This window comes from Gopherus flavomarginatus, chromosome 3 (assembly GCF_025201925.1).
Source record: "Gopherus flavomarginatus isolate rGopFla2 chromosome 3, rGopFla2.mat.asm, whole genome shotgun sequence".
Classification (NCBI taxonomy): Eukaryota; Metazoa; Chordata; order Testudines; family Testudinidae; genus Gopherus; species Gopherus flavomarginatus.
This window is the reverse complement of record NC_066619.1, coordinates 150,530,710-150,556,560: the sequence shown is the minus strand read 5'-3', so window position 1 is coordinate 150,556,560 and position 25,851 is coordinate 150,530,710. Positions and strand designations below refer to the sequence as shown.

The 25,851-nt window shown below is 46.3% G+C and overlaps 2 protein-coding genes across 8 annotated transcripts in view; one reads left to right on the top strand and one right to left on the bottom strand.

Annotated features, from left to right (window-relative positions):
* The window catches only part of INTS10 (integrator complex subunit 10), a 44,423-nt gene extending 39,175 nt beyond the window's left edge, over nucleotides 1–5,248 (top strand). For 3 of the 7 annotated variants that reach the window (XM_050944994.1, XM_050944991.1, XM_050944990.1), the window contains exons 17-18: nucleotides 2,386–2,463; nucleotides 4,847–5,248. In XM_050944994.1, the coding sequence (XP_050800951.1) occupies nucleotides 2,386–2,463; nucleotides 4,847–5,003 (235 nt within the window). In that variant the 3' untranslated portion in view covers nucleotides 5,004–5,248. Of the gene's footprint in view, nucleotides 1–2,385; nucleotides 2,491–4,846 lie in introns of all 7 variants that reach the window. The other 4 variants (XM_050944989.1, XM_050944988.1, XM_050944993.1 and 1 more) reach the window with 2 other exon arrangements.
* A 399-nt stretch (nucleotides 5,249–5,647) lies between these two features.
* HGSNAT (heparan-alpha-glucosaminide N-acetyltransferase) overlaps nucleotides 5,648–25,851 on the bottom strand; it is a 32,418-nt gene continuing 12,214 nt past the window's right edge. The window contains 15 exon segments of the mRNA XM_050944999.1: nucleotides 5,648–6,195; nucleotides 6,660–6,772; nucleotides 6,913–6,983; nucleotides 7,117–7,194; nucleotides 8,278–8,364; nucleotides 8,934–9,060; nucleotides 10,541–10,665; nucleotides 13,734–13,849; nucleotides 14,796–14,956; nucleotides 16,330–16,360; nucleotides 17,067–17,143; nucleotides 18,697–18,800; nucleotides 20,521–20,590; nucleotides 22,323–22,392; nucleotides 25,714–25,832. Of these exon segments, the coding sequence (XP_050800956.1) occupies nucleotides 6,014–6,195; nucleotides 6,660–6,772; nucleotides 6,913–6,983; nucleotides 7,117–7,194; nucleotides 8,278–8,364; nucleotides 8,934–9,060; nucleotides 10,541–10,665; nucleotides 13,734–13,849; nucleotides 14,796–14,956; nucleotides 16,330–16,360; nucleotides 17,067–17,143; nucleotides 18,697–18,800; nucleotides 20,521–20,590; nucleotides 22,323–22,392; nucleotides 25,714–25,832 (1,531 nt within the window). The 3' untranslated portion in view covers nucleotides 5,648–6,013.

Genomic DNA, 25,851 nt, shown 5'->3' with positions numbered 1-25,851 from the left:
CGAGGAGTTGGGTTTCTGTGCTCGATTATCATAATCCTCTCCTCGCTGAAACAAATCACACAAGCTCTAGGGAGAGAGGATGTGTGGTGTTCCCATGTAGTCAGATTGCCTAAAGCCTGACTCCTGGAGAAAATGAAGGGCTTGGGCATTGGGAAAGGGCACACTTTTTGGAGAGTGAATGCTCTTTGGTGGTGTAGCTAAGTTTCTCCTCAAGACCTTAAGAGCGTTAGATAGAAAAATAACTAACTCCGTCATCATCAGCATTCCAGCTCTGGAGCCAGCCTTGCCCATGCCCTAGACTGAAGATGCCAATGCATTTGGCTGAAAAGTGGCTAATAGCAAAGGAGGCATCACAGGAATTCATCTGAAGTTGATTGCAGTCTAGTAAGTCTCTGCCATCTGTGACAGACATGATTTTGTGACTCACTGTGTTTTTACATAAGCAAGCAGGGACGAACAAGATGTTTCTTTATTCAGAAGCTCTGTAAGTGGGGAGTTGGACAGTGCCCATAAGTCATTGCTAGCTGCCCTGCAGGAAAGGAAATATACTGTTGCCAACAGGTTTGACCAGCTTGTAGGAGTCCCTCTGCTGGAAGTAATGTATCAGTCAATAGGACTGTGGATCCCTCGATAATCTTGCTATGACATTTCAGTTGCATGAGGAAGGGCATATATGCAGCCTTAGTGGGCAGTACTCTTCTTGATGGTTCCAAGCTCATAGCACGGCAAAGGTGCTTGCATCCTAAAAGCATGGCCCTACAGAGGAAATGTATCACACCACAGTAGTCACCTTTTGTTCCGTTCAGGAGGGACACTGTGCATTTCTTCTCTTGCATCCCCTCCCATTGAAGTCCAGTGTGTAATGGAATGTTCATTAACTAAGCTGCTGAAAGCTCCCGGTGAGACACTTGATACCTGTGAGTTCGTTACATGTAGGTAGGGCACTTTCCCCAGTGGCGGTGACTTTAGTCCATAGAGTGAGGGAACTTTGAGGCCATTGTGCCCAATGCAGTTCTTCAAAGAGCAGCTGATGCCAGCATTCTGAATTCCTTGCAGCACTGGTGACAGTGTTCTGTCTTAGCCAATCCATCAGACTACCCCAGTAAAGCCCTTCTCCACAAACTCTGCCAAAGCTCCATAGATTTTTACCTGGAGAATGCTAAAACCAGCTATTTTTAGTTTACACCAATTCAGTATGTACTGGGAAAGAACTGTGTCTCTGACTGCATCTCATTGCTACAGCCTGGCAGGTGCAAAGCAGCCCCATGGTGCTTTCGGCACGTTTTCTGAACAACGTTGCTTCCATTCAGCCTCAGGCCAAAGGGGATTTTGCTTCTCAAGTTTATACAAACACTGCCTGACATCACGGGCCCCCAAACCCTCTTCTCTGTGACTGTTTCCTTCTGTTTGAGGCAGTATCTTATCTCTCCATATACCAGGATAAGGTTTGCGTTGTTCTTGCTATTAAAAGTATGTACAGCACACAGCGTATTGCCATTTTGGTTGCACTGTTTTTCCTTCTGAGTCATCCTTGCAGCTTTTTTTAGTCTCTAAGAATGGGGCTTTGCTTTGTTGGGTATCTCTGGTAAACCTGTAACTGTTAGTCTCTGCAGATCTACCTCAGCAGATTACTGCTCCCTAATGGCTCAACATTCTCTTGCTTGGCATTGCTAATGTATACATTTAAAGAATGTCTGTCTATTATGGAGTAATTTTGCCTCCTGCCCAAAAGGAATAGATTACTGGCACAGCCTGAATTCCTCACTGGGAGGGAGGAGGGCGCAGAGCTGTCTCTTGGATGTCCTAGCACATAGAACATTGAGCTAAGGGAGCTCCTGTCATTGCCATGTGAACAAGCAAATGCCTATGAGTGGTAATTTGCTGAGATGTAAATCTGCAGAGAAGAGAGATTGCAGGTAAGTAATGACATGTGTTCAGTTCTCCATTGCATAAGGTAAATTGTCTGATACTCCGCATTGCACTGCTTAAAAACAGAGCGGAAATATGGATCAACAGTGTGTCACTCTTCTTGCTACAGCATCCTCTCTTTTCCCATTCAGCTTTCCAAAACGGTCTCGTCCTGCTGCTCTTGACTAAAATCTCTGTTATGGGTGCTGAGGAAAACATTCGGGAAAGCACTGCTATACATTGGATTGTATTTCCACCCACTTGTGGCATGACAAGCCCTGGAATGGTCTATTGTGGGTGTGTTAGAGTGATGGGTAGAGGCGGCTAAGGCCTTGTCACCTCCTATTACTTTAGCTGGACAGTTGGTCGTGCTGTGATCTCCCTCCAGTTCTCTTCTGTATCTTTCTGGAGAGTTGTTTTGCAGCAAGGGGGAGCCAGTATGGTTGTTTGAATGCTGCTGTTTGCTGTTTTTTAAAGGACTTCTAGCCCTCCCATGGGGTTACTGCAGCAGGAGTTCATACCTGTACTACAGCCCAGCATACAGACTGCTGACAGGTACCAAGCGGAAAAACCCTGCTCATGGTGTGCTATGTTTTGTCAACATGTTTTTACTGCCCATGGTTTTCAGCTCTTTGTTGTTCAGTACTTTTATTCATGCCTGTTTTTTTTTCTTTTTTCATTTGTGCCTACATTCTTTGGGAAACCACGTTGTACAACTGTAACATTTATTTTTTTCCATAAGTTGCCAAATGTGTGTATGTTCTTCAATTTAATAATCACTGTCGAGTTCAAACAAAAATACAGGGATTCTGATCAGATGATACGGAAGTCCAGTCAACTTATTAAAATGCTTCTCAAGACTTTATTACTACCCCATTGGAGCCACTTGTAATTTTTCTGCAACCAAATTGGTTGCAGTTGAGAATTTTCTTAAATGCATACCTTGCTGTTAAGTCAGGAACACTGGCTTCTGCCACATGCTGCTAGTAATATTCAGTATTGCAAGCTTTGTATTGATATTTTGTGTTCCTGATGGCTGATCGACACTGAAAACTTATACTGGCATAGCTACATCTCTCAGGGATGTGAAAAATTCACGCTAAGAGATGTAGTGAAGCCAACCTAATGCCTGGTGTAGATAACACTAGGTCAATGGAAGCATTCTTCTGTCAAGCTAGCTACCGCCTAGGTCCCATTGACATAGCCCTGTCTACATGCAGCATTAGGTCAGTATAACTGTATTGCCCAGGAGTATGGATTCTTCACACCACTGAGCGACGTGGGACAGAACTGAACCTGGTTTGTAGTGTAGCCCTGGCCTTAGATGAGAGCGGAGTGTGCAACCCACAGCTGTTACCAATGCTTGTGAGAAACTGGAAAGCAGGATTGTCCCATAAGCTGAATGTACAGAGCTCTATTTTCAGCACTGCTTGTTAGCATGTTAGTGCCTGGCTCCCATTAGCATTAAAAGTCATAACAAGATACCTATCTCAAAGTCATTTCCTACTATGTTAAGAGTTGATGTCTGGATATTAGTTCCCTTTAAGTTGTGCTCTAGCAGAACCATGTGGCATGTGCTAGTTCTGTATAAAGTATTAAAATAGATTTGATTTTTAATTTCTTTAAGGGCCAGGGAAGTTTTCTCTTCACTTTGAGAGGGAGTGAATTGTTGATACAAATTCAGTGTAGGAGATAATACTTAAATAGCTGGTTTTGGTTTAGGACAGTGCTTCACTGGGGGTTCAATTTCTGGATCCTTCCTTTTGGCTGATCCCTGCCCCAGCTCCGGGTATGTATGGTTTGCTGCCTCTTTCCACCCTTGCTTTAATTGGAGTTGCTCCTAGTTCCTCCCCACTCCCTGAACTCTAGCAATTCACTGATTCCCCCATGAGGACTGATTCCCCTTCCCTCAGAGCCCATTTGTGCTGAGGTATTTGCTAAACAGCAACTCCCTCCTCTCCCCTGAGCAGGGACTAATGCTACAAGGTCAGGAACTCTGTATCCAGTCCTGGACCCCTGCCAGGCTAAAAGCCCAGTGAGAGTAAAGCTTGGAATCCCAGTGTTCAAGTGTTACAGAACAGTGCTCTGAAGTTGTGGAATGGAAGTGGGTGTTGAGGGGCTGGAGCAAAAGCAGACCTTAGAATGGCAATCTGATATCATATGACCTGCTCTGGCTAGAACCACTTTGGTTGCAGCTGTACCAGAACCATTGTGCTTTTTCCAAGTACGAGTCTTGGACTTGTGATCAAAAGAAACCTTTGATCCTTGCCTGGAAGCTGACAGACAACTCTAGAGGAAGTTGGCGGCTCTGACCTCACTCTGATACCAGACATAAGGCACTCGCTGCCTCTAAGGGTTAGTAGAAGTGTCTGATCAGCTCCCCCAGGCTTGTATGTGCAGTTCTGCACCCACTGAGCTTCCCCACTAGCAGTAGTGAAGTGAAACAGACGAGCCCAGTAAGCTTCATGCTGCTGTTCGTGAGAAGCCCAGCGCAGGTCCAATTCCCTGCTGCTGCTGGGGAGGGAACTCAAACTTTTGTTAGTCTCTTTTCCATCCTTGCCCCCCAGCTGCAGAGACAGTGATCAGAATGGGGAAGTGCTGGTGGTAGAGATTTCCTTCCCCATGCAGGACAAGCACGGGGGGTGGTGGTGGTGGTGGGGCACGGAGCAGTGCGTGGACATGCCTGCTAGCTAAAACAAGTGACATTTGATGATTTAAGCATTAAACTAAAGGCATTTAAAAATCCCAAAACTGTTTAAAATTCAAGTAAGCAAATGAACATTTGAAAGTATAGAGAACAATTAATTCTTCCCAGATGAATTCAGATCTGGAAGGTAGATGTTGCACTTTTATTTCAAAAGTGCTCTGTGTACAAAGGCCTCATCTACTGCTCAGAGTAATTCTCCTCTGTCATCTTTTGTTTCCTTGATGACTTCAGGCATCACACAGTAACCCGGGGAATAACTAAAGGGGTGAAAGAGGATTTCCGCTTGGCTATGGAGCGCCAAGTCTCGCGCTGCGGGGAGAATCTGATGGTGGTGTTACACAGATTCTGCATTAATGAGAAGATACTGTTACTTCAGACACTGGCCTGAGTGGAGTGGACAGTGCAGCAGGGTGTCTTGCTGAGAAAGCGAAGAAGGCTGTATTATACACTCCAAACACAACATTGCTGTTGCAATGGGACTGTTCTAAGCTAATCACATTCATGATGTTGTGGGACTCAGTCCTAGTTGCGTGTCCTAGAGTACATGTAAACTGAAGTTCATACTTAAACTCATTTTCTCTCTGTTTGTTAGATCAAACAAAGATTTTTATAAATAAATAAATTTGAAAATTCTTCTTTTGTGAAGTAATGTTTGTGTAGCTTCCATAGCTATTCTAGAGTCATGGTGCGAGAATTGCAGCTAAGTTCATTTGGAAAGAAGCACTTTTTTTTTTTTTTTAAGGGAAGTAGGATGGGCAGGGCTGGAAGCGACGGTCACCCCATCACATTTTGTTTATGCCACTGATGTTCAATCTAAATTATTTAGTCTGTCCATCTTCCTGCTGGGGCTGAATCCGGTTCCCATTGACTACAATGCAGTGTTGCTTTGAAAGACTGTTAAAGGCCTTGAAGTAAATCTAATTACTGTGGATAAAACGATGCCATTGCTCTGGTGTCATCTATATGGTCCATATAAAGTCAGTTTGTAATGGCCTGAAATGTGTCAGACACACAACCATAACCCAGAGTATCTATATCCGTTCCCTTTATGAAAGATGCTCCAAATTATCAGAACTGTCTTAAAACTTTCAGCTGTTAAGGGCTATCCAGTATGTTGGTCTGTTTATTGAGGGTAGATCAGCAGCACTCTGCGCACCAAAACCGAATACTGTATACAGAGACAGGCAGACAACACAGCTCAGGCAGGTTACTGTGTTTTTTGGCTAACCAGTAAGATACTGTCCCTTAGTCACCAGAATGTCTTCATTCCAGTTTCCCTAGAAATGTAAACTGAACACACGAGTCCTTTTTAATAATGAATCCCTCCAGAAATGGCATAATCTCTGGGGAGTCCGGCTCCAATTTCTTATGCCCCAGAAGAGCCTGTCATGGATCCAATCAGATTTTCCAGAATATCTTTTTCCGGTACAGTAAATACGATATGATGACCCAGATTGATGTTGCAACCAGGTTCTGAGCCAAGTGCTCCCCATGGGACTGACTGTCCTTCATCTTCCACTTAAAAGGGAAATAGTTCTCAAATACTTCATGCCCAACATAGACCAGGATCGAGTTCATTCCTTAAAATAAACACAGACAAAGAAAACAATTCTATACTCGAGTGCATTGTAAGAGCAAGCTGCAGCAGCAGGGGCTGGCAGAGCATTTATGGGAAAGGGAATCCTAAGCATTAATGTTGTTTCTGTCTTGTAACTTGCCATGTGGCCTGAATAAGTCACTTTACCCCTCTGACTTCACAGCTAAAGAGTGATTAATAATTCTTACCTGCCTCCCAACAGCAGTTTCATTAGCTAATGTCTGTACAGCACTAGGAACATGTGGAGAGTGTAGTTTTATAATTAAATCAAAGTTGAAGGATCTTTTAATCAAAGATTTTTTCATTGCAAAAATATTCTTGAAGGGAAACAGTTTAGCAACAGCTCTTGCTGCTTGACATGGCAACTGAATGCTAATTTTACTGATGAGGACAGGACTGAACCACCTATTACATCACAGATAACTAAATATGCCTGAGTTTACTGACCTGGGTAGAAAAATGGAGCACCTGACCACCATCTCTTGACATCCACAAGGTAGTATATCAGCAATAAAAGCAGGAAGGCAAAGCAGCTCAAGGTTGTCACATAAGAGATTGACCTACATATTTTCAGTGGGAATTTAAAAGGATATTTAGAGAACATTCAATATGGATTGATGTTGCTACAGTTAAATACGTTCTCTCCAGCTACATGGACACACACCCATTGAATTATAAAGACTTACATGTCTCTACTTACCACAGATTCTTATTTGCAGGAATATACCCTTCATCTTTAGAGCATTTTGTCAAGATAGCAGAAATAATCCCCTGAAATAATACGTGTTTAGAGTTTATATGACTTTTCACTGCAGCACATCTTAGAAATAGAAAGCTTGCACTGCATGAAAAGATGTGGTGTTAATGAGTAATTTAAACTACAGTAAGAAAAGATGTTACTTACCATGACTACACTCCATATAAAAAACCTACTCATTATCTGCTTGTGCTGGTCTTTGTAAAACAAGAATATTTTTCCTGCCTATAAAAAACAAAGGCATAAAACCCAGTAAATTACCCTACTATACCAGGCATTTTCCACCAGCCACTTGCTGTAGAATTGAGAAGCTTAAACCACTCAGAGAGCTAAGCTGCTGGAAGACCGAGATTAGGAACTCTTCTAGGAGAATGCATTCAGGTGATGTTTGTTTAGCAGCAAAAATGTTCTGATTTCTACCCCATATGAGTAACCACACAAACAACTTTTAAGGCTGCTCAAGTGCAGTTCCTATTAAGGCAACCAAAATATAACATTTTCACCAACCTAAATGGCCATGCCATGCCATCTATATACCATTATACCCAAAGGCACTCCTATATCCTTCATGGCACACACTCCCGTTCAGTTCCAACATCCAGCCACCTACAATCCATGTAGCCACTTCCTCAAACTCATACTCACGTACACAACTAATGCCACCCTGTGCATAATGCAGAACTCCTTTCCTCCAACGGATATGCAGTGTGCCATTCTACCTGACAGACTACGGCGGTTGGATATTACACCTAAGTCCAGATACACAGATCTAGAGTCAGCCACTACAAGATCACTCCCCACGCTAAGTGCATTTGAGGAGGGTGATGGAAACACCACAGGCCAAGTATGAGCTTAAATTTAATGGCCCAAGTCCATTTTTAGGCTTATTTTCAGAACCCCTGAGCAGCCAGCTGCTACCAATGATTGTCAGGCCTCACCACAAACCACTGGGACAATGGTTCCAGGCCTCCCCAGATATGACAAACCAGGGTTTCAAGAATTGAGCAAAACACCCGATTTTTTTTAAACCTCAATTTTTTAAACGCTGGTCAATGTACCTCAAATTTTGATATAAAGCCTCTCCCAGATGCCCCCTCTCGCCCTGCCAACTTGGACTCAAGAAGTTTTCAGAGGGTTTGGCTAGTTTATAATGGACCTGTGACTGCAACCTTAACTCTTGAGAAGATGCTGCCGCTCCAGCTCTAAAAGCTCTTTTCCCCCTCCCCCCACCTTTGACAAAATGCCTTCAGTTGTTTCTGGGGGATGAAGGCTTGCTGACAGTGTAGGTCCAAAAAGCAAAGACGGTACCTGAAGTCCAAAAAACGCCATGCAGATTGAATTGATTGTTCCCAAGATGCCTTCGGGATCATAGGCCACTGTTGTTTGGTAGAGCGCCTTGTGGAAAGAGATTTAGGATTAAAAAGGTACGCACCCAGCCCTGAACTTCCTTCTCCCCTCTCTCCCCTCGGGGCCATTTCCCCAGCCCTCCCAACACTTGACTGTTATCAATGCCAGATTTAGACTTCACATGGAACTCGCTCCATTTACGCTGTGCTACAATCCCCCCTCAGAACACAGCCCAAGGAAAAGGGCTTTGGAGCAGAACTCTCTCCCCACAGCCCCCAGGCCAGTGTGCTGCTGATGTAAAGGAGCTGCCAGTGAACTTGCCTAGCTGCAGATAGGCCAGCCCCACCCATCCACAGCAGTTCCCAAGTCTAGTCTCTCCACCTCCCACAGTGGCACCACCAGAGTTGTCAACTAAGTTTCAGAGAGATCTAAGCAAGGAAGAGCCTGTTTTAGCTGTCACATCCCAGATGGGGTGGGAGAGTTGGCATTTAAAGAAGGAAGTAGCTTTTTCTCCTTGAAAACTTTAGCTAATTTTATATTAAAATTGTTGACATGTTAAACACAGAACCTCACTCTGCAGTGAGTCAATGGTTTACATGCAAGTAAGAACCACTCACGTTTGATGATGGGTGTTGGTAAATATGCTTTTCTCCCAAGAGCAAGCGATCAATGTAACCAGCTGCTCCTCCGGTGCAATTGGGATATTTTCCAAAATCCCCAATGCCACCGGGGCCAAGATAACCCCTGGAAAGGAAGCAAAAGGCCATGGGTCTTTGCAGCACTGTACTGTTGAAAGGCTTGAGAATGAACAAGGCTATGCTTTGCTGCTCTTTAGGGATCTGCTGAAGCACAAACTCACCCCCAGAGGCAATCAGATCACTCACCAAACTACATCTCTTCCCGGTACAAGTCGCAAGGGCAAGGGCAGCCCAGAAGAGACGCTAGCCAACGTCAGGTGCTCTGCGTTCCAGGCAACTAGTTACCACCAGTGCGCTCTGTAACTGCCAATTCCCACAGCCAAATTAGACAAGCGCCAGAGTCAGGCTGATCAAGACAAGATCAACCGCCAACAAGCTGTAGTGCCAGGGCAGCCAAAGCCCAGCAGCGCCCAACCTTGCCCTTAATGCAGATCCAGCTCTTGGGCCCCTGGGAAGGTAGAACGCGCTGTGGAACTCAGCCCAGCTTTTTATGCTGCAGAGTCTTCCTCTGGCCTGACGCACGGGGGTGAATACAACGTGCTGAATACAGAACAAGCCAATGCAGCATCAGTGCCGCCAGGCAAGGAAATGCTCACAGACTCCCGCAGCAGTAAGCACAACGCAGGGGAGCTCCAAGAGACCCCTCAGGCTGCAGCCACTTGGAAATAAGTGGATGAGAAACCTCTGTGGTGGGCAGCCAGGTGCTGTTAACAAGAAATCCCCCAGAACCCAGCACCTTGATACTATGAGACCCACAGCCAATGTCAAACAGAGACTGTACTTGGGAATGGCAGGAAGAGGCCACACATGGCTAGTCAGCGCCTGAGGCTGGTGGCTGGGGAAGCAAGCACTGGCAGGTGAGGACATCTGCAATGCTGACTGCACTAAGAAAGCAGCTCATCGAGAAGGGGCATAGAGGTTGAACAAGGTACTTTGCACAGTCCTAGTACAGCCCCTATCCAGCATCCCACAAGCCCAGGCACTTCTAGGAGCAAGGAGAGTTCCAGGCTGTCGCAGCTAGAAACGCCCAGAGTCATTACTAGGACCCATGTGTGTGTGATGGGGAGGTCCTCATCTGCTTGAGCACACAAGCTGTGGAAGGGATGCAGCCGCAGCAGACAGCAAGCATCAACAGCAGCAGCCCGAAAGCTCAGCACATATGAAAAGACTGGCTTATTGAGATGTCCTTTCAGGAAGAGAGCACCTCATTTCCTTACCTCCCATGGGTGGAGGGAGGAGACATGCAAGAGAGATGTGAGCTGCTCAGACACTACAGTGATGGGGACCATAGGAGAACCTCAGAGGGAGATTTTAAACCTGTTTCTTACCTAGGTGAGTAATAAAGATGTCCTCTACATAAAGCCAACTACTTCACTGCAAAGTGGGGAAGGGGATGTTTCACTGAGAAACCCCCTTTTCCTACTGACTCAGAGCTAGTCAAACTGAAACATGGTCCCTGTGTAGCAGAATAACCCGACCTACACAGAAAGTACCCAAAGAAGAAGGACTCCAAGCATTCAACTTACTTTGGGCAGTCAGGTACAGTTAACAGGAAGGTCAAACCCAGCCAAGTCGCTTCCAGTGTCAGAATGAAAACCCACTGCGGCCAATAGAGCAGGATATCCCGCAGGGCAAAATACGGGGTCTCGAGCTTGAGAGGTAGGGAGGAAAAGGAATATTAACTGGCAAATGATCACTGAGTCTTTGGGGAAAAGACACCTTTCACTTTCGAACAGCCCCTGGCACTGCAGATGGTTGGGAGTGATAACAGCAGAGTTTGCAAGGCTTTCCATTGTAACATTGTTTTCACACACCCACAATGTCTGAAACTGACATTCACCAGGTTTGCTTTCAAAAGTGATTTTGTTTTGAAAGTCTGAGCAAAATCCTTTCAGCAGATTGTGAGCCACAGACAGGAAAACAATACATTTTTCCTTGTTGTACAAATCCTAGCTATGCTAAAGAGGGTGATGTTTGAAACTCCGGATTCAGCATGGACTAACCCCTTGCTTGGCTCAGGTGAGGAACAGAAGGGTTAAAATAAAAGCACTGTAAGTGATTGGAAAGGGTCATGTCCCAGCATGCTTAATGTGTTTCTGCTAAAATCTTCGCAGAGTATAAGAAAGCCCTGCACTCTTAGGGCATTGCTGCCCGGTCTGTGCCTCGCTTTCCGGCCCAGAGGGTGGTGCTCAGACTGACATGCGACAATTCTAGAAGAGGGAGGCATTTGGAGCCCTGAAGTGGACAGTGGACTGAATTAAGAGTTGAAAATTACACCTGTGTTTTTCTGCACCCTTGGAATCCAAGGGTATGTCTACACTACGGGATTATTCCGATTTAACATAAACCGGTTTTGTAAAACAGATTGTATAAAGTTGAGTGCACACGGCCACACTAAGCACATTAATTCCGCGGTGTGCGTCCATGTACCGAGGCTAGCGTCGATTTCTGGAGCGTTGCACTGTGGGTAGCTATCCTGTAGCTATCCCATAGTTCCCACAGTCTCCCCCACCCATTGGAATTCTGGGTTGAGATCCCAATGCAAAAACAGTGTCGCGGGTGATTCTGGGTAAATGTCATCACTCAATCCTTCCTCCGTGAAAGCAGCGGCAGACAATCATTTCGCGCCCTTTTTCCCTGGATTGCCCTGGCAGATGCCATAGCATGGCAACCATGAAGCCCGTTTTGCCTTGTGACTGTCACCGTATGTGTACTGGATGCTGCTGACAGAGGCAGTACTGCAGTGCTACATAGCAGCATTCATTTGCCTTTGCAAGGTAGCAGAGACGGTTACCAGCTATAGCACCGTCTGCAATTGAAAATTGGCGATGAGATGACGGTTATCAGTCGTTTTGTACCGTCTGCTGCTGTCATGGGTGCTCCTGGCTGGCCTCGCTGAGGTCGGCTGGGGGCGCACGGACAAAAATGGGAATGACTCCCCGGGTCATTCCCTTCATGTTTTGTCTAAAAATAGAGTCAGTCCTGCCTAGAATATGTGGCAAGTGTACTAGAGAACCAGAGAGCACAGCCGCTCCATGTCAGAGCCCCAGAGATCCCGCAGAAATGATAAGCTGCATGCCATTCTAGGGGGTACCCCTGCAACAACCCCACCCATTGCTTCCCTCCTCCCCCAACCCTCCTGGGCTACCGTGGCAGTTATCCCCCTATTTGTGTGATGAAGTAATAAAGAATGCAGGAATAAGAAACAATGACTTTTTAGTGAGATAAAATGGGGGAGAGGAAGCCTCCAGCTGCTATGATAGTCCAGGCAGTAGAGAATCTTTTCTTTAGACATGAAATGCGGAGGCTGATAGAGCTCAGCCTCCAGTTGCTATGATGAGGACGGTTACCAGCCATTCTGTACCATCTGCCGGGAATGACAGTGAGTCATTCCCATTTTTACCCAGGTGCCCCCAGCCGACCTCACCGAGGCCAGCCAGGAGCACTCACGGGCTGATGATGACGATGGATAGCAGTCATATTGTACCGTCTACCATCGGGAAGGGGATGCTGGTGTTCAGCGCTGCAGCACCCCGTCTATCAGCAGCATGCAGCAGACATAGGGTGACATTGAAAAAAGGCGAGAAACTTTTTGTTTCCCTTTTCTTTCTTGGGGGGGGAAAGGGTGTAAATTGACGACATATGCCCTGAAACACCCGGGAAAATGTTTTTGACCCTTCAGGCATTTAGAGCTCAGCTAAGAATGCAAATGCTTTTCGGAGACTGCGGGGACTGTGGGATAGCTGGAGTCCTCAGTACCCCCTCCCTCCCTCCATGAGCGTCCATTTGATTCTTTGGCTTTCCGTTACGCTTGTCACACAGCACTGTGGTGTGGACTCTGTATCATAGCCTGGAGATTTTTTCAAATGCTTTGGCATTTCGTCTTCTGTAATGGAGCTCTGATAGAACAGATCTGTCTCCCCATACAGCGATCAGATCCAATATCTCCCGTATGGTCCATGCTGGTGCTCTTTTTGGATTTGGGACTGCATTGCCACCCGTGCTGATCAGAGCACCACGCTAGGCAAACAGGAAATGAAATTCAAAAGTTCGCGGGGCTTTTCCTGTCTACCTGGCCAGTGCATCCGAGTTCAGATTGCTGTCCAGAGCGGTCACAATGCTGCACTGTGGGATACCGCCCGGAGGCCAATACCGTCGATTTGTGGCCACACTAACCCTAATCCGACATGGCAATACCGATTTCAGCGCTACTCCCCTCGTCGGGGAGGAGTACAGAAACTGGTTTAAAGAGCCCTTTATATCGATATAAAGGGTTTCGTTGTGTGAACGGGTGCAGGGTTAAATCGGTTTAACACTGCTAAATTTGGTTTAAACGCATAGCATAGACCAGGCCCAAGAGGCACTGATTGCAAATCAGGAAGGAGTCAATTCATAAGGACCTTTATAATCCTCTACACGGTAACCAAGCTGGTGCTAGCCATGCAGAGCTGTTGAAATGCACCCGTCTGCTCAGTTCCTGAGCAACCCCCTTGCGCTGTGCTGTACAGTTAAACAGATATTAGTCTTGTGCAGCATGGCTCCTAAAACCACACAAGAGCTGCTGGAGACAGGACTACAGTGGCAGGCACAGGAGAGGCTACCATCCAACAACAGACTGCATGTGCAAGACGCAAATGTGACAGTGCTGTGTATCCTACGAGTGTTTACAGCCTGCCCCTCCGGCATCATCGAAGCCAGCTATATCCAAGGATCACTCACCCAGGTATCGTTCTCAGCCACAGCTTTAGCAAACACGAGTTCTAAGACGGCAACCACAAGGTAGGTAAATCCCAGTCTCTGGAGTACACCTGGAATCCGCAGATTATCCCAGGACACTACAGGAAACGCACACACAACGTAAGAGACGGGCTGCTTATGTATTACTGCAGCTCTTTGGCAACGTACATTGGTAAATTCTGGCTTCTTCTCAGGCTCAGGTTGGCCACCCCTGGGTTAGGGCCCATGTACTCATGCTACTGCAGGGAATGTCTACACAGCAAAGAAAAAACCACAGCCGACTCATGCGAGCCGACTCAGGCTGCAGGGCCGTTTCATTGCTGTGTACACTTCTGGGCTCGGGCTGGGCTCTAGGACCCTGTGGGGTGGGAGGATCCCAGAGGAGGTGTGTGATGCACTCACTTTGTGCCCCACTTCCACAGCTTGGGGGATATTTCCTCCCCACCCCATCTCACTGCACAGGGAGGGAGAAGGGCACAGGGCGGGACCGTCCCATGAAATGCAAGCAACGCTACTTGCATTGCGCCCCTTCCTTTAAGCATAATTTTTCCTACCCCAGGCTTTCCTTTCCCGCTCCCCTGCAACTTCACAGTCTGAGCACAGCTGTTATTCTCAGGATACAAAGAGGAGGGCATGATGGTCTAGAAGCAAGAATTGGGAGGTCCCAGTCTCCTATGGACTGGATGTCTCTCTGGAAGATACGCTTCAGTTAGTTACTGGGCTCAAATAAATGGTTGAACAGATGAAATGCTCCAGCCTGTGTTACACAGGAGGTCAGACTAGATGATCTAATGGTGCCTTCTGGTTTTATAATGTATGAATATCAGTAAGGAGACAGCCCTAAGCCAGACGGCTGCCAGAGTTATGCAGCACAGCTGAACAGCTCACCATTCTTGGTCTATGACAGCACAGAACTGCCCTCTACTTACAGTCGGTCCATGGGGTGGGACTGATCATAGATTCATTCTATAACAGCCACATTAAAATGAAAGCTACAAATTCCAAAAAGGACAAGCAAACAACAAATGAATTCTCTCCACTTACAAGGTCCAAGGCAATAATTGGGATTGACGATTACAATGCCTATTAGAAACAGCAAGAAACTCCTCCAGAGAGCTTTCCCCAGCACTTTCCACTTCGAACATCTCTGCCTCAGCATTGAGTTCAGTGACAGCGAAATTGAGGTGCCCATGATAAACACAAACCTAGAAAAGCAGGCAGCTGTGAAATGGGTCTATTCAGGGGAAACACAATCACACATACTCCAGTGCTGTGACTCCGTGCGGCTCCTATGCGTAGGGGTAGCCAGGGGGCTCTACATACTGCCCCCGCCCCAAGAGCCAGCTCTGCAGCTCCCATTGGCCAAGAACTGGAGCCAAAGGGAGGTGCGGGGGTGGCGCCTGCAGATGGGCAGCGTGCAGAACCACCTGGCCACGCCTCCACATAGGAGCTGGAAGAACATGCTGCTGCTTCTGGGGACTGCTTGAGGTAAGCGCCACCCAGAGCCTGAATCCCCTGACCTTCTCCCACACCCCAATCCCCTGCCCCAGCCTGATCCCCCTCCCACCCTCTGAACCCCTTGGTTGCAGCCTGGAGCGCCCTCCTGCACCTCAAACCCCTCATCCCCAGCCCCACCCCAGAGCCCGATCCCCCAGCTGGAGCCTGTACCCCCTCCCGCATCCCAACCCCCTGCCCCGGCCCAGAGCTCCCTCCTGCACCCTGAACTCCTCATTTCTGGCCCCACCCCAGAGCCCCCACCCCCAACCGGAGCCCTCATCCCCTTCCACACTCCAACCCCCAATTTTGTGATCATTCATGGCCTGCCACACAATTTCCATACCCAGATGTGGCCCTCAGGCCAAAAAGTTTGTCCACCCCTGTACTAGCCCATAGGGCATATAACACATCACCCAGACTAGCCCTGCTCCTGGCATAGCAGCAGACTCTCACTGGTCTGTGCTTAAAAAAACAAAAAAATAAGCAAACACAATACACCTCAAAATCAATTTTCCAAATGGATTTTAAGTGCACTGAAGTGCAATTTAGCAGCATTCCACTGTGTGGCCCTTGTAGTCTACCACGGGGGAGGGATAGCTCTGTGGTTTGAGCATTAGCCTGCTAAATGCAGCGTTGTGAGTTCAATCCTTGAGGGAGCCATTTAGGGAACTGGGGCAAAAATCTGTCTGGGGATCGGTCCTGCTTTGAGCAGGGGGTTGGACTAGATACCTCCTGAGGTCCCTTCCAACCCTGAGATTCTATGATTTATTCCTTTCAGGGAGTATTCTCCTTCAAACTCTCTTTTGCTGTGAAGCCCACAAAACCCTTGACAATGGTTCAGCTCTTGGTGTGCTCAGATCACAGCTCATCATGCTGACCAGTACTGTCTCATTGTTTCCTTATACTTCCGTGTCTGTCCGTCAGTATCTGTCTGTTGTCTTTGCTGTAAGCTCTTTGGGGCAAGGACTGTTTTTTTGTTCCGTGTTTGTACAGCACCTAGCACAACGGGGCCCTGGTCCATGACTGGGGCTTCTGGGCACTACGATAATACAAAATAATAATATTCATCACAAACACTTACCATGGAAACACAAGATCTGCCAGTGTTAAGCCTACAAAGGAATCAATAGACTATTTTTAATTGCCTTGAAAGACTGCACTCATGACGACCCTCCCTTCTAAGTCTGCGGAGGAACTGCAGAATGCCTGTAGTGATTCAGTAAACCAAATTCTTAAGCAGTGTCCTAAAAGATACTGACAAATAACTACTCCTTTGACTGTATCTGCTTCACTTTCCCTTCAGTTTGTTTGCCCAAACACTGTCGGAATTAATGGCTGTGTCACAGGGAAGACTTCTGCCATGGGACCTTCACAATTTACCATGATATAAGCACAGCACAATATGTTTGAACGCGAGACCACCAAGCACGATCACCGGGGCAAAGCTGCCATTAATGTTATCTATGCAGCACCTAGCACAATGGGACCATGACCTGGCTGTCACCTCTAGGTCCTACCACCATAAGCGTTAAATAAGAACACAGCCACTCAAAATGTGTGGCTGTGTTAAAGATGTAAGCAAAAAGGTTATGTGACAATATAGAGCCTTCCCAAGACTGTCTGATACCAGGAACAGTCACACCATGCTTTGAGCTATTCTCCTGCTAGATACTGGGGGTTAAATCCCTTCCTGGTGTAAACCAACATAGGGCCATTGAAGTCAGCAGAGCTACACCTATGTGCGCTAGCTGAGGCTCTGGCCCTGAATGTTCGTTTCTCTGACTAAGGTCTGTATTACATGTATGAACCATACTTTACCATTCCAGCTCTGATGTTTGAAGAACCAGTATTTTCCTCCTCCGTAATTAACAAATACCATAATTATGAGAGAGAGCCTAAAACGACACAAAAAAATAATGAGAACGCAGGTACAATAGTGTGTGTCAGAAACAGACACGCACTTAATATTTTACCCCGTTAAAGCATTTTTCAATCAAGCAAGCCTGTAAACACAACAGCCAAGCATGTTGTTGAGGGATCAGTGAACAACCTTCATTCAGAGGAAATTGATGTTGACTGAGGGAAGGAGAGAGCACTTGAAAGTCACATTACAAAGCATGCTGAGTGTGATTTTTGTTCATATTCCCATATAAGTTCACAAAGCTGGCTCCTCACATTGCTCCAGCCCAATTCTAAACATTTCAGGAAACCCAGGAAGTAGGATCCTGCAGTTCTTCCCCATTAAATGGACCCCCTGGGGCTGTCAGATCTCTAAGCCAGAGATTGCACAGATTGGTCCGAGTAATTCCATGTACTCCACCAACTTCATTTAGCAAGTCCTCAGCCCCCACCCCATCCCCTGAAAAAGAGAAAAGCATCATTCCTCCCATTGTAGACAGCAGATAAATCAGAACACAGAGTTAAGAGACTTGACCAAGGCCACACAGGAAATTTAGGAGCAGGGCAGGGAACAGCGAGGCTGTCTTTTTACTTGTAAGTCTCCTGGAGGGAAGAGAATGACTGAGTACAATAAAGGAAAATCTAACTAAAAGTCACGCAGGAAAAAGGAAATGGAGGCTGGACACCAGGAAAAACTTCCTGCCATGGGAATCTAGCAGCCTGTGGAATTGTCTGTCAAGGGAACTGGTGAAAGGCTCATCAAAACCAGACAGGACAGATACTAGTAAATGCACTACAGGGAACAATTCTCATAGGGAGGGAGAGGAAGAAGTTATCATAATATGTAGGGCTGGTCAAAAGTTTTCCATCTAAACTGTTTTTTGATGGAAAACTGGGTTTTTGACACACTGTTTTTCATGAAAAGTGTCTGCTTTCCATGGAAAATGTCAATGTTTTGTTGAAATCCTGGATGCCTGGAAAAAAAAATAGAGTTTTCAACCTAAAAGTGAAATATTTTGATTCTGAAATGCCCACAGTGCCACACAGGAGTCATAGTTCAGTTGCCTCATGCTCTCCCATCTCCTCTACGGCAAACTTCCCATCCAGATTACATTTCCCATGAAGCACCAGGGTCACAAGACTGCCATGACGCATGGCCTACACTATCCAAGAGGGAAGACCATGGTGCATGATGGAAGATGTAGTCTGACCAAAGAGCCACGCTATAGAAGAGGATGAGGCACCAGAATGACAACTCCCATGAGGCACTAGGACACTATTACCAATCAAAAATATTTTGGTTTACAGCCAAAATATTCTGTTTTTTGATTATTTGCTGCAAACTCAAGTTTTCATGGGAAAAAATAATTTCCAGCCATCTCTATTAATAGGTAGTTTCCTTCTCCATACATATAAACCCAAATCCAATACCATGACATTCTACCATCCCTGGGGGTGAAGATTTCATACTCTGGCCATAATTACATTTGTTCAAACCTAGAGGAGCTTTATAGCGAGTGGTACAGAAGCCTCTGAGGCTGCAATTTACCCTCGGAATGTGTCAAGGGAGCGCAGTCGCTGCTGGGAGACGGTCCACGTGGTAGCTGGGACATTACTGCTTGTGGAATCTGCTCTGGTTGGGGATCCAAGCTCCTTGGAATAGAAACACCACACAAGAGGAAAAGCTAGCAACTGCCTCGACACTTTTGCTATCCTGACCACATGGGGAATGTGGCTTTGCCAGCTGAGGCCTAGAGATACTGGACATTTTCACGCAGCATAACTAATTCTGTTCTTCCCATTTCTCTCTTTATTCCCCACTGAGGGATTCCTTGTATTTCACACTTCACACTTCTTTAATCACTGGTGGGCAGGGCACTGGACTGTGACTCAGGACAGCTGGGTTTAATCCCAGTGTTGACCATACACTCCCATGTGACCTTAGGCAAGTCATTGAATCTACCCTGTGCCTCGGTTCTGCATGAATAGCGTGGGGATAACACTTCTCTGCCTCACGGGGTGCTGTGTGGATAAAACAGATGCACTCAGCACGCCACCAGTGATGAGGACCATGTACAATAGACTCCCGAGAGAATAACTGGGGAGCATAACACTGAAGCGTGCTCATCCTGTGTGGGCAAAGTACACTAGGCCAGATGCAGATGTCATTTATATCAGTGTAAATCCAGAGTGATTCCAACAGCTGTACTCCACATCTGCAAGTGTTTAACAGCGTAGAATGTGGCCCACAGCCTCTGCAGCACTTGCAGGCCCTGGTCTGATCACAGAACTTTAGGCCTGAGTTCAGAGTGCCTAGAACTGCCTCTAGTGCTGGAAGCAGCCAGCAGAGTTTTCCTCTCTTGACACTGTCCACGTCACAACAGGGTAATTCTCTCAGTGGAATATTTCCTGCACTGAAACTAGCAAGAGAGGCAAAACACCTGATGTGCAGTAACTGACAGGGTACACGTACACTGGAGCTAGAGGTGTAATTTTCAGCTCAGATAGGCGTACGCACATTAGCTCTGATGAAATTGGCTTGTTACAAATAGGAGTGTGGCCAGGGCAGCAGGACAGGCTAGCAGCTAGCTGCCGTGAATACACAACCAGGGTCTCGGATAGGATTGTACCTGCTGAGGCTAGCCCGTCACAGCTGCGCTTCTACATTTAGCATGCTAGCGCAATCATATATGTCTACCTGAGCTAGACGTTACACCCACAGCTCCAGCGTAGATGTATCCTGAGAGTTATATATATCCACTGCACATACATTAACCATAGGTGGTGAGCCCCCTCCAGCGCTCCCCACAGATCGAGACAGCAGGGCTGTCTGGGGAAAGGCGGGGGAGAGGGGGCAGCGCAAGTGGGGCAATTTGCACCAGGCCCTGGGCCCTGCAGGGGCCCCATGAGCCCTGGTTGAAAATCTCTTCCCCGGCTAGAGGCACCTTTTTAATTTCTACTCACCCAGCAGTGGACCGGCTCTTCGATGGCACTTCGGTGGTGGGCCCTTCACTCGCTCTGGGTCTTCAGTGGCACTTCGGCGGTGGGTCCTTCAGTGCTGCCAAAGATGCGGAGCGAGTGAAGGACCCCCTGCTGCCGCCACTGCTGAAGACTCGGAGCACCGCCTGGTGCGTACAAGTGCCGCAGTGAGTGGTGCCTTTTTTATGTCCGCTCCCCCGTTTTGTCCCAGGCCCCCTGAATCCTCTGGGCAGCCCTGGAAGACAGCTGTCTGCCCACACTTCAAGGATTGCCCAGGAACCTGTTCATGAGGGGGATGTGGCTGATAATTTACTGAATCTCAAAAAGGCCTAGTTCGTGTGAACGCTTCAGTGTAAAGACATGGACGGCAATTTAATGCATTCTAACTACTCACAGAATTAATGAGATGATCAGTGTCTCCTGGGTGCAGTTTCTTGTAAAACCAATTCCTGATTGGATCGATGCTGTGAACCAAGAACAGTAAAAAAAATAATCATATTCTATTGCTTATTCAGAACAAACACATGCTATCAAATCATGTTGGAGCAACATAAACCAGATGCTGAGAACATCTACCCCCATCCCCAGTCCCCTCCCTGGATTAGTACAATGTTATTAAGCTTGCAAAGTCAAACACACAAAAGTTAAAGTGCCAGAATTAAGGTGGTTCGTACAATCTTAATTCAGCCCTGTTGTGTATACACACTATGGTACAATCACCACATGCTCAGATTTTCTGCCCCCCTTTTCGTTTACACGCAGGACCACCTCATTCAGTGCACAGGATGGATGGCTATGTAAACAGATTTTTCAACCCTTATAGTTAAACACATACGTAAATCCTATTGACTGGAATGGGTCTTAACCAGGGGCTGAACTGCTGTTCTGAACAGGAGATGCTTTCCTGATTCAGGGCCCTAGATACTCCGTAGTACTGGAAGCACATGGAAACATTCCCTGTATTAAACTTTGCAACACTGTGATTTAGTTGGAGGATATCAGCATTGATAACTGTGTGATGATTAAATGACGCTGGCCTGAACTGTTGGGCTGCCTGAAGCAAAATACAGAACGGGGTCCCCTGGGATGACAACAAGGATTTAATCACATGCTTCAGTACGTTCCTGAACTCAGGCCTACATTCTCATATTCATTTCTCATCCCAGCTCCTGTGCCACAGTCTGATAGAACAGCTAAAAATACAGCAAACGAGGATTACATGAGAGGCAATAAAACTCCATTTACAATTCAGGCATCACAAACATAATACGGTCATGGGAGTGATTTTAGTGCTGGTGAATGCCTACAGAATGACAGCCTGGCAGAAGATATCCCTAGAAAAAAAACATAGCACAGGCAGCAGTAATGCATGTCTCTTCACCCCATCCCATGCACAGGGCCCAGCACTGAGCTGCAGAGAATTCTAGAGTGAGGAGTTGGTTAATATGCTAGAGCTGGCTCTTCAGTAAGAGCAGTATCAATCAGCCACCAACTGAAATGCAAACACCTAGCACTCCAGCCCTGGACTGAGAGTACCAACAGCTGTATGCAGTGTTATTGTAGCCATGCTGGTCCCAGGATATTAGAGACAAGGTGAGTGAGCTCTGAAGAAGAGCTTTGTGTAAGCTCAAAAGTGTGTCTCTCTCACCAACACATGTTGGCCCAATAAAAGATAATACCTCTCCCACCTTGTCTCTCTAGCACCAACAGCTGTCAGACTGTTCAGACTTTCAGACACTACCTAACATGACCAGAAGTGGTGAAAGGTTCCATGTTTCATTGCCAATATTGTGAGCCACCCAGTCCCCCATTAACTCCTTTGTTTCACAGTAGCTCTATTAAATTCAGTCAGCAGTTAATCTATGGAATAAATTTCTTATCCTTAAATCAAGAGCTTGGACCTTAGCAAACTGAAGGCCAGATAGTCAGCTGGTGCAAATCAGCCTAGCTCCAATGAACAGGAGACTCCAGCTTTAAGACAGCCCAGCTCCCGGTCTGTACTCATGAGACAGCAGGATCTTTTTATTTTGTGTTTGTACAGCACCTAGCACAAAGGGCCCTGGTTCATAACTGGGGCTCCTGGGTGCTACGGCAATACAAATAAATAAGAACAGTGAGTGTGCTTTCATCTACAACAAAACCCCCAAGAGAGTCTCTAATGTGTACAGGAATGTTTCACAAACAACATCCACTTACATCATGAAGACGTGTCCCACTGTCAGGATACTGAGGACCCCCATATAAATGAGGAATGCATACAGGATAGCTGCAGGAAAAGAAGACATCTTCATAGCTGAGGTAACAAAAACAATGGGCATTCTGGGCCTGATACATCAATGCGTTATACTTGTGTAAAACTGGAGTAACCCAGCGAGAAATCAGGCCGACAGCTTGCTACAGGAACCTCACTGAGAGGTACCGTAACCTGAAGGAAGGATTGGCCAGGGGCTAGGGCACCAGCATGGGACTTGGGAGACCAAGGTTCAATTACCCGCTCTGCCACAGACTTCCTGTGTGACATTGGGCAAGTCACTTAGCTTCTGTGCCTCAGTTCCCCATCTGTAAAACGGGCATAATACTTCCCTCCCTCACCCCTACGGCTGTTGTACACATCGAAGACTGTGAAGCACTTTGAGTTCTAGTGATGAAAATGCTAGGTATTGTTATGTGAGAACACAAGCCCCAGCAAAAAAAAAAACAACAAAGGTGACTGCAAGCCAGTGACTGTATATTCCAGTATAAAAATAACCAAGGCAAAACATATCATAGTTGTAGTGGTAGTGGCATATGTTGTAAAGGAAAAACTGGCTGGATTTAGAAATAGCCTGAACACAAGGAGTAAAAGAGGTAGAAGAGTCAAAGACGTATGGATTTGCAAGTATGGGGAATGTCTCTGTCAGAGCTGAGGGAAACAGTTTGGTCAAAACTATTTCACCAAAAAAATGCAGATTCGGGGGCACTTAAATATTCCATAATTAAGACAAATTTGCCAATTTGTTTGCCACCCCAAAAATCTAAAAATATTCCAAAACAATAAAACATTTCACTTTGACCTTTTTGGAGCATTTCAATTTTTTGATCTGAAATGACTTTTCATGTCAAAACTTACCTCAATTTTATTAAAAATAAAAAACATTTAATAAGGCTCAAAAATAAAACAAAATGTTTTGTTCAACCTGAAATTAACCCCCACCCCACCCCAATTTCTGGTATGGCCAGGAAATTAAAAAAAAAATCACTTCTTCACACAGGTGTAGTTTCTTTAGAGTTAAAGGAATAGGAAACATTCAAGAATTATCTACTGCAAAGGATACTGATTAGAGACTGAAACAGCTCTGGGAGGGACACACAGAGAAGAGAGACAACACGCATTAACATAAAACAGAACAGGCGGCTAGACAAGATTAAACAAACAAACCCAATGCTTTGTGGCAGAAGCAGAGCGCACTGAGTGCAGAGGAACCAGCTGGGTGGGTGTGTTTTGGGAGGAGGACAAAGTGAGATCTAAATCTTAAAAACAGAACGCAGACACATACCTTCTGAATGTTTTGCTTTTGTGTGTCTATCTTGTCTGTTTAGACTGTAAACTCTTAGGAGCAGGGACTGGCTTGTGCTATGTGTTCGTACAGTACCGCACACAATGGGGCCCAATCCTGGTCAAGGCCTCTGGGTGCTGATGTAACGTATATAAATAAATAGTAAGATACAGAAGGAGAAGAGCAGCAGGCCAAGGACAGAAGCCCACGGGAGACTTTAATGGGGTACCTGCCCCTTAAGGTGTGAGGGAAACCAGCTGGGCCAGCATTATGCCACTGCACATTTTGCTGGGAGACATACCTGTGTGACAGATCAAGGTCAAAGAGCAAGAGAAAGGGGTATCAGAGTGGCATTCTGGGAGAAAACACTGCAAAGCTCTGCTTTTAGGGCCCACAAGTGGTGCTCCAGGAGCAGGGCAGGCTGATATACACATATCCTGCCCCCTCCCCATATGAGGAGAGACCTGGAAGGCAGTTGGCTGTGCCACTGGGTATCTCCTGAATCCAGCTTTCACTGTTTGTTTGGGATGCTTCTGAGTCAGACATCACTGAAAAAAGTCTGATGTGCTTTGAAACAACCCTGCACACATATTTGACAGTCTTACACAACCAACTGGAGCATTTTGATATGGTGTGGCCTGCCCCTGGCACCAAGGGAGAGCAGAAACTGACAGGACAGTGGAAAAGGTAGACACTGCAGGCAGAAGAGCAGTCAAGCATGGAGTCAGGAAACCTCATAGAAAGCTGGGAAGGAGGGCATAGCTAACAAGCAATGAAGGATGCAGATGGGTTCGTTGGTGACATTCATGGGAACAGACGATATTAAGGAGGAGGTGGATGAGAGGAAGAGATCACAGACAAGTAAGAGTGGAAGAAGAAAGGCAGCTGTTAGGGAGGTAAGGAAGTGATAGGATCAAGGGTTTGGAGGAATAAAGGATGCGAGACCATACAATGTCTGAGAAAGGAGCAGGTAGCGGAGTGTGGGAAGGTGGTGGCATAGCAGGGCTGGCAGAGGAAAGGGAAGGAGAAGAGCCTGCATTACACACAGAGTCAATATTTTCCCAGAAGTAAGGAACAGAATCTCTGGCCAAAAGGGAGGCAGGGACATGAAGAGGAGTGGATTTGAAGAGCGAATCGAAGCCAGAGAAGGGGCTATGAAAGATGTAAGTGAGGGAGTCCATCAGGGAAGAGAAATCAAGCTGTGCAGTATGGGAAAGGCAGAGCTGAAAGAAGAAAGGACAAAACTTGTAGTGGAGACAATTACTGGAGGCACTGTATTTAATCCAGAGATATGTTATGATGGGAGTTGGAAAATCATACCACTTTGAAGCTGTTGGGTCTGATAGCTGCCTTCTATTCAGGCTAAATGAGGGAAAAATAAAATGGCCCTTTGTTCAGTAATAGCTAAAACAATGGAAAACTAGCTCCCAAAGACTGGGCCGCACGCAAGCCTGGGCCATATAGTCCAAGGGGTTTCCCAGAGGTCTCATGACAAAGGTAGGGGATTGATCTGATTGCAGCTGCATGTCTGTGTGCTAGAAGTAGCAGAAAAAAAACACAAAATGTCCTGGAGAAGGTAGCAAGGAAGTGTACATGCAGGCAGAGATGCACCTGTAGCATGACCCTGAAAAAAAGCTAAGAGAGAGAATGTTTGGGTAGAGTGCTGGCTGAAAGAGGCTTGGGACTCTAAGCCAAGAAACTGCTTCATGCTGTTTGATTCCTACTGTGTTCAGAAAAATAAGACTTTGCATTTTCTTTGTAAATAAACAGGATCGCATCAAAGAAATACCTGACTCCATCATCAATTTCTCCTCCTAATAGGAACAATCTGCAAGACTCCTGAATGTCGGCTAACTGCTCAGGCCAAATGGATAACAGATGCTCTGTGGCATGGGAGCAGGAGCACAGGGAGTGGATGCAGGGAGTTCATTAGGCTCAAGGATTTGCTAGGAAGGGGGCTAAAGCGAATTTCAATGAGATGATTTCCTGAAAGAAAACCCCCCCACAACTTGATTTACACAAGGAAAGGGGGAACATAAGGCGTTACGTACGGAGATGGCTGTTGACAGGACTTTCGTTGATGATTATGTTACAGGAAATCATCTTGGTGCCGCTACCGAAGTTTACCACAAGCGAATAGTTTCCAAATTCTCCAAAGTGATAATGGATCCTGCAAAGAATTAAGGGAG